This window comes from Castor canadensis, chromosome 1, assembly GCF_047511655.1.
Source record: "Castor canadensis chromosome 1, mCasCan1.hap1v2, whole genome shotgun sequence".
NCBI lineage: Eukaryota > Metazoa > Chordata > Mammalia > Rodentia > Castoridae > Castor > Castor canadensis.
Window position 1 is genome coordinate 180314825 of NC_133386.1, and position 14681 is coordinate 180329505.

Consider the following 14681-nt stretch of genomic DNA (forward strand, 5'->3'; position numbering starts at 1 on the left):
GTTCCACAGTTGCACCTTTGGCTGCTATTCTAAGGAGATTTGCTATCAAGCACTGTTTTCTATAAATCCCAAAGGCTGCTCTCTCTCCTGGATTACTTGTGAGCAGAAGGCTTTTGGAATGCTCAAGTTTGAGTGTGATTTAATTTAAATGTGATTTAAATTTTTAAAAAATATGATGGACCTACTTAATAAAAAAGAAGGAAAGTAGTCAGGATTTATGTGTGTTTGTGTGTGGGCTCCTGCATTTTAGCAAATTTTTACATTGCTCAGTTTCTTGAAAAATGACCATTTCCTAAAACTTACCCTGATCCTCTCAATACTCCAGAATGGGGTGAAAAATGTCTAAAGTGAGAGTTAGATGGAATTATGGGATGGAATTTTAAATATATTAAATATATTAAATGGATTCTGCCATTTTAATATATTTGTATCTAGTTTCCTCACATATAAAATGAAGTTTGTATCTGCCCCATATAAGTGACAAGTTGGCTGTCAAGAGTAGATGAGATCACAGACATGACAGTGTTTTGTAGCAGGTAAAGCAATCTAACTTTTGCTCAAAAAATGAATAAAGAGGCCAGTCTTTACACCCAAGGACCTCATGATCTAGCTGGAGAGAGAAGTGTCCATCTGAAACTACAGGAAATCACAGAGCAGTTTATAACAGAACTCATCTGATGGAAAGGCTCTCCATGCTGTGGGCTTCATAGGAAGTGAGACTGTTGGCATTTGAAGGGACCAGTAAAGGTTTCACTGTTGATGGGAGAGAAGGCAGTAACATAAATGTAAAGGAGGAGTGCGGTTGGAGTGAGGAGGGCATGTCTGAGAAGCAGCAGTGACAGCCAGCCATCTGTACCCAGACAACCAGCTGCAGGACAGTGTGAATAAGCCATATGCCTTGCAAGAGCATATTTCAGCTTTTCTTTCAGTAGGAAGAATTCTCATTGTGATGCTTTGTCTTCTTATAGCCAGTGAAGAGAAAACATCATATAACTCAGAAGATAACGTAGGCATTTAATTCATGAATAGAACACTGGAGCTGGACAGCTCATCTAGACTGATAGATATCTTGCCTGTTTAACCTTTGTACTCTGCTTGATTAAAACAAACAAAAAACAACTGTCCTCTTTCAAAAAGACTATATTGAAGTGTGACAGAGTAGCTGATAACTGGAGTACTCTTCTCAAAGGAAAAAAAAAAGAAGCTTAAAAGCTTATCAGAATAGATAAAGCAACTGTTCAGAGGCATTGGAAAGCAGCAATGCAGTCATTACCTGAGGGGATACCATTCCTGAGGGAAGAGAAGCAGAAGTGGCTACCCTAGCTTTCTCCCTAAGAGTGCTTTCCAACGCACAACCAAGGGTGTGGGATCCTAACAGAGAGTAAGACTCCTACAGGGTTCAGATAATGGAATTAGGGGCTACCAAAGTATCTGGGATTTAAGGGATAAAATTCCAGGAGAGGGAATCACAAGGAAAGAAAGCAAAAAATGTGCCTGTAGTCTTCCTTCAATGTGTTTGCCACTTCTAAGTCCATATAACCAAAGCAAGATCCAGGAGCCCTGTAGAAAGCAATAGTTGGAAATGTAATGAGCAGTGCAAGTATTTCAAGAGCCACACAGAGTACTGAGAGATGAGACTGGTGTTCAAGGCCTGCCAAGTTAGAGGGATTCTGATAAATGCTCAGCTTTTAATTGGAGGCCCAGAAGGTCCACACCTTTGGAGTAAGGAAAAACTGAAAGAAGCTAGCCCTGAAATAAAACTAACCTCTGATGGGATTAAAGTGGTCTCACTTCATTCTCTCTGCCTGCTACGAGGCCATGCTACACTGTTAGGAAGATGATCTGGGTCATCCAAAACCTCTACAGCTTCTAAACAGAATGTCTGGCAGCCAATTAAAAAAAATTAAGAAGCATGCTAGAACTTGACATCAAATGACCAAAATGAAGAGAAAGAATAGCCGGTAGAAAGAGACCCACAGGTGACTCAGATGAGGGAGTCCTAGGCATTTACTAACTGTATCAGAAAAATAGAAGGACAGGATCCAGCAGAGAGCTACTTTTCAAAGGGTCTGAATTGGGGTTTGATCCCCAGCACCTAAAAAAGAAAGGTCAAATGGAAATTGTGGAACTGAAAAATACAGGAACTGAAATTACGAATTCAATACATGGGTTTAATAGCCATTTAGACATTAAACGAAAGGGAATAGAGAATTATTGAATCTGAAGGAAAGTTAGAAAACACCCAGATGGAGGTTCAGAGAAGAAAAATATAGAAGAATAGGAGACACATGGAATGTAGTGAAACATTGAGAAGTGACTTTATCACGTGTATGTGTTTGAAGTCCCAGAAGAGAAGGGAGTGTGACTGAAGTAATATTTAAAGAATTATTTGCTGAGAGTTTTCTAAAATCAGCGAAAGCCATAGATTGAAGAAGTTCTACAGTCTTTGGCAAGATAAATACAGAAAGCCACATATAAGAACATCACAGTTAAACTACTGTTAGCCAAAACCAGAAAAGCTTAAATGTAGTCAGAAAAAAGAAGCATGTTATCTTTAAAGGTGCACCAGAAAGACTGACAGCTAGCTGGTAAGAAAAAATGTGGATAAAGCTAGAAGACTGTAATTTTATCTTGAATGCTTTGAAAGAAAATAATTGCTAACCTAGAATTCTCAACCCAGCAAAAATATTCTTCCAAAATTAGTTGGGTAAAAAGAAGTTTTCAAACAAATAAAAACTGAGTGCATTCATTACTGTCTGACTTGCAGCCAAAAATAACAAAATCAGTTCTTCAGGCAACAAGAAGGTAATTTAAGATACAAGCTCAGATATGCATAAAGGAAAGAAAGGGTCAATGTGAATGAAAATTCCCCTGTGAAAGCAATGACAGCCGTGTAGGACTGAAAACATGTAATGAGGAAATCTTTCACTCATAACACATAGATGAGTAAGGGCTCTTGCATTGTTTGTTAAGTTGTTAAATTGCTAATTTGAGGTATCAATAAACTAGTGATGCTTACTTTAATTGTTGGGATAGCCAACTAAAAGAATAACGAAAGAGCCAGTTGCTAGCGGCTTGGCCTGTAATCCTAGCTACTTGGAAGGCTGAGATCTGAGAGATTGAGGTTCAAGTGCAGCCAAGAGAAATAGTTCATAAGACCTCATCTCAAAATAATCAGATCAAAAGGGACCGGAGATGTAGCTCAAGCAGTAGAGCACCTGCTTTGTAAGCACAAAATTCAAACCCCAGTCCCGCCAAAAAAAAATAATAATAGTAATAACAACAACAACCAAAGACTAAACCAGCAAGCTAATGAGCAAGAAAAACATGGAATAAGTGTAAAATTTTGATTCATTCTAAAGATGAGAAAGGAATAATAAAGGAACAAAGAACAGATGGAACAAATAAGAAACAAATAGAATAGGCATACGCTTAAACTTAGCCACATCAGTGGTTATATTAAGTAAAGGAGAAGCTCAGAGTCTTGAAAGAAGACTCTTGAAAGAAGATAAAATATTAAAACATGTTTTTTACAGGAGATAATCTTATAGTCCAAATTTGAAAGTAAAATTTTTTGAAATTTATATATGTATACATACATGCACATATAATATATGCACATATATACACAGACAGGGAAAAATAAGCAAGGATGTAGGAGATATAGACAACATTACATATACCAACTCTGCAGTACACATTTAAAAAAATTAGCATGTATTACCAGTGCAGGGGGATTTTCAATGAGATTATTCCATAAACATGTATTACAGTACGCATTCTAAAACTTCACATAAATCATTTATAGAAATAAACAATGTGCTAAATCAAGTTTAAATAAATTGCAAAATGTTGAAATCACACGTATATTCTCTGTCCACAGTGCAACTGAAGTAGAAATCAATAACAAAAAAAGAAAGACAATCTCAAAATGTTTAGAAATTAAGCAATATACTTTTAAATGACCCATATGTTAAAGAACACATCGTCCTGGGAGTCCTGGTTGGGAGGTTGAGGTAGAAGGATCATGAGTTCAAGGTTAGCCTGGGCTACAAAGTGACACAATCTCAAAAACAAAAAGAAGACATCATAATGGAAAGTAGAATTTAAAAAATTTAAATGATAATGAGAACAATATGTAAATATGTGGGGGTATATTTTAAATAGGATGTAGAGGGAAATTTATAGCTTTAAATGCATGTATTAGAAATAAAGACCAAAATCAAGAAGGAAATAAAAGAAGAACAGAAATCAACAAAATAGGAGAATGTGTGAAGAAAATCAACAAAACCAAAAGTTGTTTTTTTGGGAAAGACTGATAAAATTGATAAAGTTCCAGAAAGACTGATCAAGTACAAAGAGAAAACAGACTTACAATATCAGGAATGAAAATGTGGATCACTGCTGGTTGTGCAATCATTAAATGGATAGGATGCAGTTTTTCCAATAAATTTAACAATGTAGAGGAACATATTGAAAAAAAATTAAAAGCACAATTAAAGAAAATGATACACACATGAAAATGGGCATTATTTTAAATCTATAAAGAAAATAATTTAAAATCGTCACTCAACCTGGCATGGTGCCATATGCCTGTAATCAACTCCAGAGGTGAAGGTAGGAAGGACTGCCAAGTTTGAGGACAGGTGGGGCTACTTAGGGAGACCCTGGCTCAAATGAAATAAAAATTAAAATAACCTCTCTTTCTCCCTCTCCCTCTCCATCACACACACACACACACACACACACCCCTCTGCTGGTTTTGATGAGAGATTCTTCTAAAACCTCTCAAGGAAGAAATAATGTCAATTTTGCATAAATAGAAAAGAAGAAACACTTTCCAACTCATTTTATGAGGCCAGCATAACCTTGATTTAGATATTTCAAGTGTTGTGACAAAAGAATAAATGGTGTTTGATTCCATTCACATGAAATTTAAGAGTGTCAAGAGTGGGCACAAGAGAGACCCAAGTAATGGTTGCTCCTACAGGGAAGTAACCTTGCTGACTGGGAAGTGGGATCTTCTGGGGTACTGGAATGCTCTCTGTCTTCATCTGGGTGTAGTTGTAAGAGTATGTACATGTGAAAAATTCATTTAGCTGTACACTTAAGACTTGTGCACTTTAGTGTGTGTATGTTATATCTGAAAAAAAAAAGACTATAAACTTGGTCTGACACAACACATTGGTATTTTAATCATCACAGTTTCTCTTCTGTTTAAATTGAATCCAGTGTATATTTCTCTTGCTATTCTATCCTGACTGCATTTGATAAAGGCACACCTGTGTTGGAGCTGGCCTGGACAGCAGGGAGCCCTAGGCTTCTAATCTCTGGGAATAAAGGAGTTACCTAGTGTTGACTGTGATAGAGTTCTCCCGATACTGCTTGCTTGCTCACTTACAGCAGTGTTGTTTTCTTTACAGGCACGCTGGTTCTGGGAAGCATACTTCCAGTCAATTAAAGCCATTGCCCTGGCCACCCTGCAGATTATCAATGACCGGATCTATCCATATGCGGCCATCTCCTATGAAGAATGGAATGACCCTCCCTCTGTGGTGAGTGGGCTGTCAGGATGGGAGAAAGGAAAATGTACTGCAGTTGTAAAGGTTATTTAAACTCTAGCCATCTACAATGAGGGACTGCTGTTTATATTTGGTGCCTGATATGGGCAGCTTAATTTTGAAATTCTGGCAAAAGTAAGAAATATGGAAGCAGTAGTTCCTGATTTGTTTTCAGTGTGTTCAGACAGACAGACAGTTTATGACTGAGATAAGCGGGGTGGCATGGGTCTTGGTGGTAATCATAGATTTCCTGACGGCTTTTGTTGCTCTAGAGCTTAGAACTCTTAAAAAACGTCTGTAAGCAACTTAATATTAAGCTTATGTTTTGAGCAGCTACTCTCTGCCAGGGATTGTGCTATTGCTTTGTATATGTTATTTCAATTGACATTTCCAGTCCCTGTGAGGAAAATAGTGAGCAAAAGTGATGCAGTGATTGCTATAGTCACTTACTCAAGCCAGCATGGGCTCTTAGGTTTCCAGAAGAGAGAGGGCCTGTTCAGGCCAGCCCTCCTTGTGGTCTGAGTCAGCTTTCTCTCTCCCTTGCACCCCTCCTTTCCTTCCTTCTTTCTTTTCTCTAGCTTTTATTATATGGATTCTAGGTTGTAGGCCCTCCACAATGTGCTAAGAATACAGGAAAAGAAGACGGTTTTGTTCTTCACTGTTGGGAAGCCAGCAAGTAAAGCATCAATAGTGTAAGTCCTGTACCAGCGCAGTATCCAGAGGGCCATGGGAGCATGTGGTCTCACATTTCTCTTCCCTGGGTCACTTCTGAAGAGGGATGAAAACCTATTCTTATGGCAAAAATACTGATAAATATCCTTCTGTTCTGTTGAGACGATATTTCCTCCTTGAATCCATTACCAAAGGTGACCTTCCACAATGTTCCAGTTCATGTACAAACATAGTTGCATAATTATAAAACAAAACTGTACATGTTTCTCTGCACCTTTTTTTGTGTTAGTGGGACTTGAACTCAGGGCTTCTCTCTTGCTAGATTGCCTTTTTATTTTAACAATAAATGGTAGGCTTTCATTTCATTTTGTATAGGTCATCGATGGCTATGTACTGTTCTGTCTGGGTGTATTATTGGTAGACATTTAATTTAGACCGCTTTCTTTTATCTGTTTTCTAATAGTATAAGTAATACATGGGGCACACTTCCTTATATTATGTTTACACATAAATGTGTGCATACATGTATAGAATTAATTCCAGTGAAGAAAATACTTAAAACACTTTTGGTATACTGACATAGTAACAAATCACTCTGCAAAAACTAGATCCATAAGTAACATTTTGGGTATTCTGAGTAACTAAATGTACATAAATTTTTGTTCATTACTAGGTGAAAAATGACCTTTCATGTGTACTTTTTGCAGGTTCCCCTGAATAATTCTATTTGTGTTTTGAATAGTATCTCATTTAATTTCCAGATTGTTTTAACCAATGTTTGTGGTATTTGAAAGCATCAGTGAACAAAACAGAGAAGGAGCTATGCTTTTGTGGAGCACATTGGGTCTTGCCATTTAGAAGGTTTATCTTTTGACTGGAGGTGTGGCTTAAGCAGTGGAACACCTGCCTAACAAGCACAAAGCCCTGAGTTCAAACTCAGTACCACCAAAAAAAAAAAAAGATTTATCTCTATGTCAGAATTTAAAAGTTTCCTTTACATAGATTCTTCACTAATCCTGATAAGTTTTTTCTTAAAAAAATAAAAACAAAACCACAGCCAGGCTAGGTAGTATATATCTGTAATCTTAACATCCGGGAGGCTGAGGCAGGAGGATCAGGAGTTCGATGCCAGCCTATGCTACATAGTGAGACCCTCCCTCAAAAATAATAATCAAACAAAAAAGCCCTCATTATTTTTATTCCTAAATATGTTATCCTATATTCTGATAAAGGACTATTTTCCATTACAGTTTCTAAGGGATTACTATTTGTATAAAGACACATTTTGGCTTTTATATATTGATTTTGTAGTTGCTGTCTTACTGAATTCTATAGTTGATTCACTTTTTTGAGGTGGTTCCCTTGGATTTTCTAATATCTACTAATGCTGGTCTTGCTTCTTTTTTCCAATATTTGAACTTCTGATTTTTTTCTTTTATCTATTTGCATTGGCTGGTATTTCTAGAACTGTGTTAAATAGTGATTTAAAAGAGAAGGCAGTCAGAGAAAGGGAGAAAGTTAGGTTCTATCCAGAAAGAACTATAAACTCAAAGGTGCAGAGGGCAAGGAAGCATGAAGTTAGGAACTTCGAGGAGTTAGGATGGTAGTAGGAGGGAGGTTGTGAGAAAGAAGGATGGGGCCTGACGAGGGCCAGATTTCAGAATTTATGGGAGGTATTGGAGTATTATCTGTGTGTGATGAGTCACCACAGCATCTTCAACAAGGTTGCATTTGGGATAAATCTGTGAGTGACACTGTGGAGAATGGATTATGCACAGCAGTAGGACAAGACTAGAGGCAATAGACTATTTCAGGAGCCCCAGAGAGAATTAATAGAGGACAAAGTTGAGCCATGCCTAGGAGGATCAACTGTTCTCATTAGTAAGTGGGGGAGAAGACTAGGAAGACACAGACATGTTGTGTAGTTTATCCAGAGAAGGAATTTAGATGCACAGGGTCAGGGGTGAGGTGGTACTGGAGTACAAAGTCTGCCTAACTGCAGAGCCTTCCCAGTCTGGCTCCAGTCTGCCTTTCTAGCCTTCTCTCCTTCTGCTCCCTTTCAGTTCTAGGTTTCTGGCCTCACAGCTGCTTCCCTCCTGTGTGTGCTCCATCCTTTCTCCTTCTCTGTGCCTTGTGACCATTGGCCCTCCACCATCAACTCCATATCTACATCTTTTCCATACGACAGGGGCCTGGCATATATGCCTTCCTCCATGAGGTCTTACACACCCTTGTTCAGGACATGATCTTTTCCTTCTCATAACGCTTAGGCCATGCTATCTGTCTTTCTTTCTTGTCATGTAGCCTATAGCGAAGTATAATTTCCCACAAAGTTTTAAGCATCATAACTGACTTATCTTGGTAATCCTTATATCACCTATGACAATTTAGTTTAGACTTGACTCCCTTGATACATAAAAGAAGGAAGAAGAGTGGGAGACAGGAAGGAAAGGAGGAAGATCAGGATTCCAGAACTTGAGTCATCCACGATTCGGTCACATGCTGATGTGATATCCATCACTTTATTTAACTCTCATCCTGCTGGGAAGGTAGGGAAAGTGACAGATTCCTTCTCATCTGTAAAGTGGTCATGATAAGACTGCCAGGTCCCAATGACTTGTCTCTACTCATTTAATTGGCAAGTTGTGAAAACAGTGAGAACCCAGGTCTTCTACTTACAAATTATCTTGCATTGCCTATGGATTTCTGTGGGAGCCACTGAGCCTCCTCTGGGCTGGAGCATTACTTCTATTCTAACACATGGCGCAGGTGTGAGCTGAAGAATATCACATGCTAAGTTAGGATGCAGAGGGCTGACAGAGTGGCTCAAGTGGTAGAGCACCTTCCTAGCAAGTATAGGTCCCTGAGTTCAAACCCCAGTACTGCCAAAAAAAAAAAAAAAAAAAAACATACATAGAAAGACCAGCACAGCACTGAAGCTAGAACAAGAGCTTTGGGCTAGAGGAGTGGCTCAAGCAGTAAGACGGCCTGCCTAGCAAGCATGAGGTCCTCAGTTCAAACTCCAGTGTCCAGTGCTGCAAAAAAAAAAAAAGTTAGGATGCAAACAAGCATGCTAGTTGTGACCCGGACAGAAAGTGGGGAAATAGTGAGACTTCATCCTATACTTTTATCTAAAGTTTAAAAGACTAAATGGTTGGAATTTTAGTTCTCTTTTATAAGAATGTAGAATTTTCTTATTTTATAAGAAAATGTGAAGTTTCACAGTTTTGAAATAGATGCTTCCATTTAGGACAGAACGGTCAAGGTGCTGAGCTCTCAACTAAAGAGAGAGCATAAGAGCAATAAGCATAAACGTAGATATACAACTAGAAAACTCATTCTCTATTTCTCTCTTTCTTAAACAGTCCTTAGGGCACTTTGGTATTTATCACATTTCTAGGAGCTCAGGTGATGAGAGCCCTGATTTAAAGCAGCAGGCTACACATTTCTGCATGTTCAGTGAAAGCAACTGACAGGAGGTCTGAGTAGCAAAGATTTATTTATACTTAACTTCCCCCTCCCCTTAGAAATATTTAACTGACTCTAGATGAGATTACTTGGAACCCAACCTGCAGGGGAGTCTCTCCTTTGGATTCCATTGAATTTACCATGTCAGACACCCGAGCTGGGAGTAGGTGGTGGAGTGTGGTCAGTAAATCAAGGGATAGTCTAGGCTTCTCAGAGATGTAACTCTTGGGGCCTCCTGCTCACTCAGGGTCTGCTCAGACTGGGAGCAAGAGGTGAGAGCTGAGAATCATATTTTGGCCAGCTGTGTCTGCCTTAATTTAATGTAAAAATGTCCCATGTGGTGTGGATGACCAAGAGGGGTGGTCTCACGGAGGATTCGTGTCCGAAATGCTTTGCCATTCTGTTTTTTTTCTTTGCCATTCTAATCTGTAAAGTGAGCCTTATTACATTAGCCTCATTGTGTCACACCCTCAGATCTTGAAAGAGTTTGCCACAGTAATTCTTGAGCATCACTTGGAAGTAGCCAGTCTGTCTAAATTGGAGAGATTGGCTCTTTGCTTTGCATGTGCTCTTGGGAAGGAATTTCTCACCAAGTTCAGCTTTATTAAGAGGGGAAGAATGTATGTTTTAATCATTAATTTTCTTAGCTCCTCATCTTAAGACTGTCTATATTTTTGATCTTTTCTGTTTCTCTATCCCTTTATCTTTCTTCTTTGCACCTGTCAACAAAACTTTTCCATCTCCCTAAGCACTTCACTCCTGCCTCACTACTAACCATAGTGCCTTTTCTGGCCTGGCCCCTCGGCAGACCTTCATTCTTACATCCTAGGCTGATCTCTTCCCAGATGCTCTCCCTTGCTTCACTTCCAGGTCTCTGACAGATGCAGGAGGAACAGACCGAGACAAGTGAGCATTAAACTGTGAATGTTTGCATTTCTGGCACGTGCTGCAAAACCATATCCTCTCAGTAACAATTTTAAATTAAATGTTATATCATCTTAAAGTTATGTGATAAAGAGTGTTTTTCCATGTGATTTTACATCCCATTTTATCAATATCATGATTTTATTTTCTCCTTTGATAGACACTTAGATTTTTTTCCAAGTTTGTCATCATAGCTAATACTAATAAAGATATACCCCAGTTTTTTTTTCTTTTATCTTTTCTGCATTTACCATACCAGACCTGGAACAGAAAGAGGGAATAGGAGGAGTCCCCATGGCCATTGATAAAAACCGATGAGGAATTTGGGAAAGCATCTTAAAATGAATTGTTATATCCAGAGTAAGAGCCATGTGGAAAAACAAGAGCTTATTCTGATGAAATCCAGCCAGAGTGCCAACTTACCTGTGATTGAAGCCTCAGATAAGGATTATATATTTATGTCCTGTGAACCTCTGTCTAAGTTCAGTTTTTGAAGATAGAACAAGGGAGCGATATAAGACACATCTATGAGGATCAGAATCAGTGTTCAGGGCAAATTATGGGAGATCTTCTCATGGGGCAATGACTGTCCTAATTCAGTATGATCGGAATATCCTAAAAGGCTTGTTAAAATACAGAGTGCTGCCCTTCCACCACAGCATGGTCTAGGATAAGAGCCAGAATTTGCATTTCTAGCACATTTCTATGTCTTGGATCTTTGGTGTTAATGCTTCTGATCTGGGGGCCATATTTTAGTGTAGAATTTGATTTATTATCTGTATCTAATTCACTGACTAGAGAAGTTTCTCCCTCTCTCTCCATCCAGTTCCTCTTCTTGACCTGTAGTACTTAGATCAGAAGCATCCAGAGACTAGGGTTTAGGCTACATTTGTCTCAGCTACAAGAAGAACTCAGGACTTCCTGACTTAGATGTCCAGATGGTGGTCCTTGCTCACAACAGTTGTGGTACGAGCAGCTGAAAATATCACTCAGCTGGTAAATACTAACAAGCAATACATCACTCTGCAGGTTGAGGAAGCACTAGCTCAGATGTATGCCTTAGAACTCTTAAGTTGAAAAGATACCAGGTTTGAATCTGTTTAACTCAACTCAGTGCTGCCCTTTAACTTCCAGGTTGTGGAATGTTTCTATGGAATTTGAGAGCCTACCCTGCCCCCCAGGAGGCCTTCTTGGTTTATTCACAGACCCTTCTTTCTCCCACTGCCTAGATAAGATAAAAATATGTATGGAATTTAGAAATTTTAGCTTGCATTTTAGGTAAGTGTAAGCTTTTCAAATTCTATTGTTTGTAGAGGTATCACAGTTATTGGATCACATTTAAACAAGTGATCCAGTAAATGCTATCCTAAAGTCTAGACTTTTCTGTGAGGACCTGGAGAAACACTGAAAATCTCAGGTCATCAGCAGCCAGGGAATAAGGAAAGCTGGGTTGGTTCTTTGGATGGAGAGATGCAAGAAGAACTAAAGAGCTTGGCCAATTTTGGTCAGACAGAAAATAGAGAAGACTGGGTCACAAGCCAGATTTGAATGAGGAGGATGTATGAGGAACATGAAAGGAACTTGGGGATGTTGCTGAGATGATTGTCATGCCAATCAGATCTTTTCCGTGAGTGTCTACTCCCTCCCCAGTAGAGAGGCTAACATGCCTGTGTAATGCACATCTGCGTGGCGACCCCAGCGGTGGAGAACCACATGCTGTTGCCTTGGGTTCAGTCCTAACTCCATCATTACTTTCATGGCTCCAGCCTTCATGAATCAAAACCTGGCCGCTTCCTGACATCACAGCTTGTGGGAAGGCAGCGAGTCAAATAACGTCTCTGAGTGTGTGGGAGCCTTATCTGCAGTGAGCGACTGTCTCCACAGTCTTCTGTGTGCACCAGCTGTCACTTACTAGTACATCAGATTCCCTTTCCTTCTATTTTAGGGGCCATTGTAATTCTCCCTTGAGTCCACTTAACACAAGTTACAGGGGAAAAATGGTGGTTGACTATTACAACCTCAGGATAATGAATTTTGTTTCCATTTCTAATATCCTCTCAGTTGATATGTGAATTAATTTTCTAATAACTGGGTAATTGCAGCTGCAGATTGCAAAATTTCCACACTGCTCTAAGTAGAGGTTGGTTTTTTGGTTTTTTTTCTTTTAATGCTTTAAAACCTAGTATGGTTTAACATATGGATTTAAATATAAAACATATAGTAAAAATTAGGGCCTGTTCCCAGAGGGCAACTTTTTTCAGTTCTTTTAACTTTTCTCTGATTTTTATCTTCTTATTTCCCTCCAAAATGCTTATAATATGATTTTTAATTTTCTCACATAGAGACATCTTTTCTCTTCATCTGAGTTAGCACTTTTTCTCCTGTTCTCTTCTCTTCCCCTGTATGGTTCTCCCCTTTCACCTGACCAGTAGGGTTGTATCATCATTTTTCATTAAAGCAGTTTTTACTTTATGCATTATTTGGGCTATATACATACTGTTTTCAGTTGAACCAAGTCATAAATAATGATTAAGTTTCCTTTCTTATACAAATTTTCATTATCCAGGGAGTTAATTGCTGCTTTTGTTCTTTCCTCTGATCCTATCATTTGTCAATTTTTACTAAGTTCTCCAATAAAATAGTGAAATGGTCAGGCACAGTAAACTATAAGCTTCTTTCCTTTTGGAGTCATCTCTCTTTTGTCCTCTGTTACAATCTGGGTTGATTCCTTTCTAGGTCTCCAGTCATCTTTTTTCTAAAAAATAATTTTATTAGCATATAATAGTTGCATGGGGGATACATTGTGATGGTTACATATGTGCTTAAAGTATATCTTAGTTAATAATTTCAACAGGTTTCATTCTTCTGTTTTCATATGTGAATACAAAATACACCCACGATATACATCCTTATTTCCCCTTCCCTTGTGTGCACCTCCCTCCCACTGGTACCCACCCCCTGAGATTTATTTTTCCCTCCCGCCCTTCATTTTTTTACAATTAAATGTATATTGATAATTCAAGGGAATTTTTTCCTTGGTACTTCAGGTCAAATTAACCCCTTCTCCTCCTTACTTACTTATTCTCTATTACCATGTTCTCCTAATATTCAACATCTTATTGTTGAATTATATTACATTAATATGTAGATGGGTTATTTCAATATTTTTTATTCTCTAACATTTTCTTTATCTCTCCTACCTCTTGTAGCCCCCTCCGACAGAATCACTAAAACAGTTTTGTTCTCTGGAGGTGCATGTCTTTCAGTTCTGAGAGATTTTTTTTTTTTATTTCTTTGATTATTTTCTTCCTCTCTTCTCTCTTTAGGCAGCATCTATTACTCAGATGATGACTGTGCTATATTGGTCCTTATTTTTCTTATCTAGCCAGATAAGATAATTCCTCAATTTTATCTTCTAAATTTTCTTTTGATTTTAAAATTTATGTTCACTTTTAATATCTAAGCAGTTTCTTATTTTCAATTAATCTTTTTTATCAGTTCCTACTCTTGTTTTAGGACATAGTTATTTTCTCTTTCTGAAGATATGATTTGTGGTTTTTGTTCTATTTTTGTTTCCTTTTAATTCCTTTTTCAGTTTTTTATTTGCTGTCTTTTGTATTAGAAGCTTTCTTCTACTACCTGGTGATTCCTGGCATTGTGCTCTTAATCTGAGAGTGAGGTATTGAAAGTCCATGTGTAGATATGCATTGCCACCTGATGGGTTAGATTGGAAGAGGGAGACCTAGGCATTTGACCCAATGTTGGGATCCATAGGTTATTTCTCTCAGACTAGTTTATTGATCAGAGAATAATTTTTCTGCCCTTGTGTGGTGAGTAGAAAGTAGGATAGATAAGTAGGGCTACAAGTATTTGGGAGTAGAATGGAGAAAAGAGATGATTTTCACTCTTCATTTTGCAGACCGTGCTTAACTCACTGTGTTTGGTATGGTCCCTCACCCAGACTTCTGTTCCTGCAGTTGATGAGTCTGGAATTAAACCTCCATTCTGCACAGCTTAGGGAGAGGGCTATCCTTGCTGGCATGCTGGGCTTAAGGG

At 38.4% G+C, this 14681-nt stretch overlaps 1 protein-coding gene across 3 annotated transcripts in view; it reads left to right on the plus strand.

Moving 5' to 3' along the window:
- Positions 1-14681, plus strand: part of Ext2 (exostosin glycosyltransferase 2) — a 140289-nt gene that overhangs the window by 72698 nt on the left and 52910 nt on the right. For all 3 annotated transcript variants that reach the window (XM_074044650.1, XM_074044652.1, XM_074044651.1), the window contains exon 8: positions 5424-5555. In XM_074044650.1, the coding sequence (XP_073900751.1) occupies positions 5424-5555 (132 nt within the window). The remainder of the gene's footprint in view (positions 1-5423; positions 5556-14681) is intronic.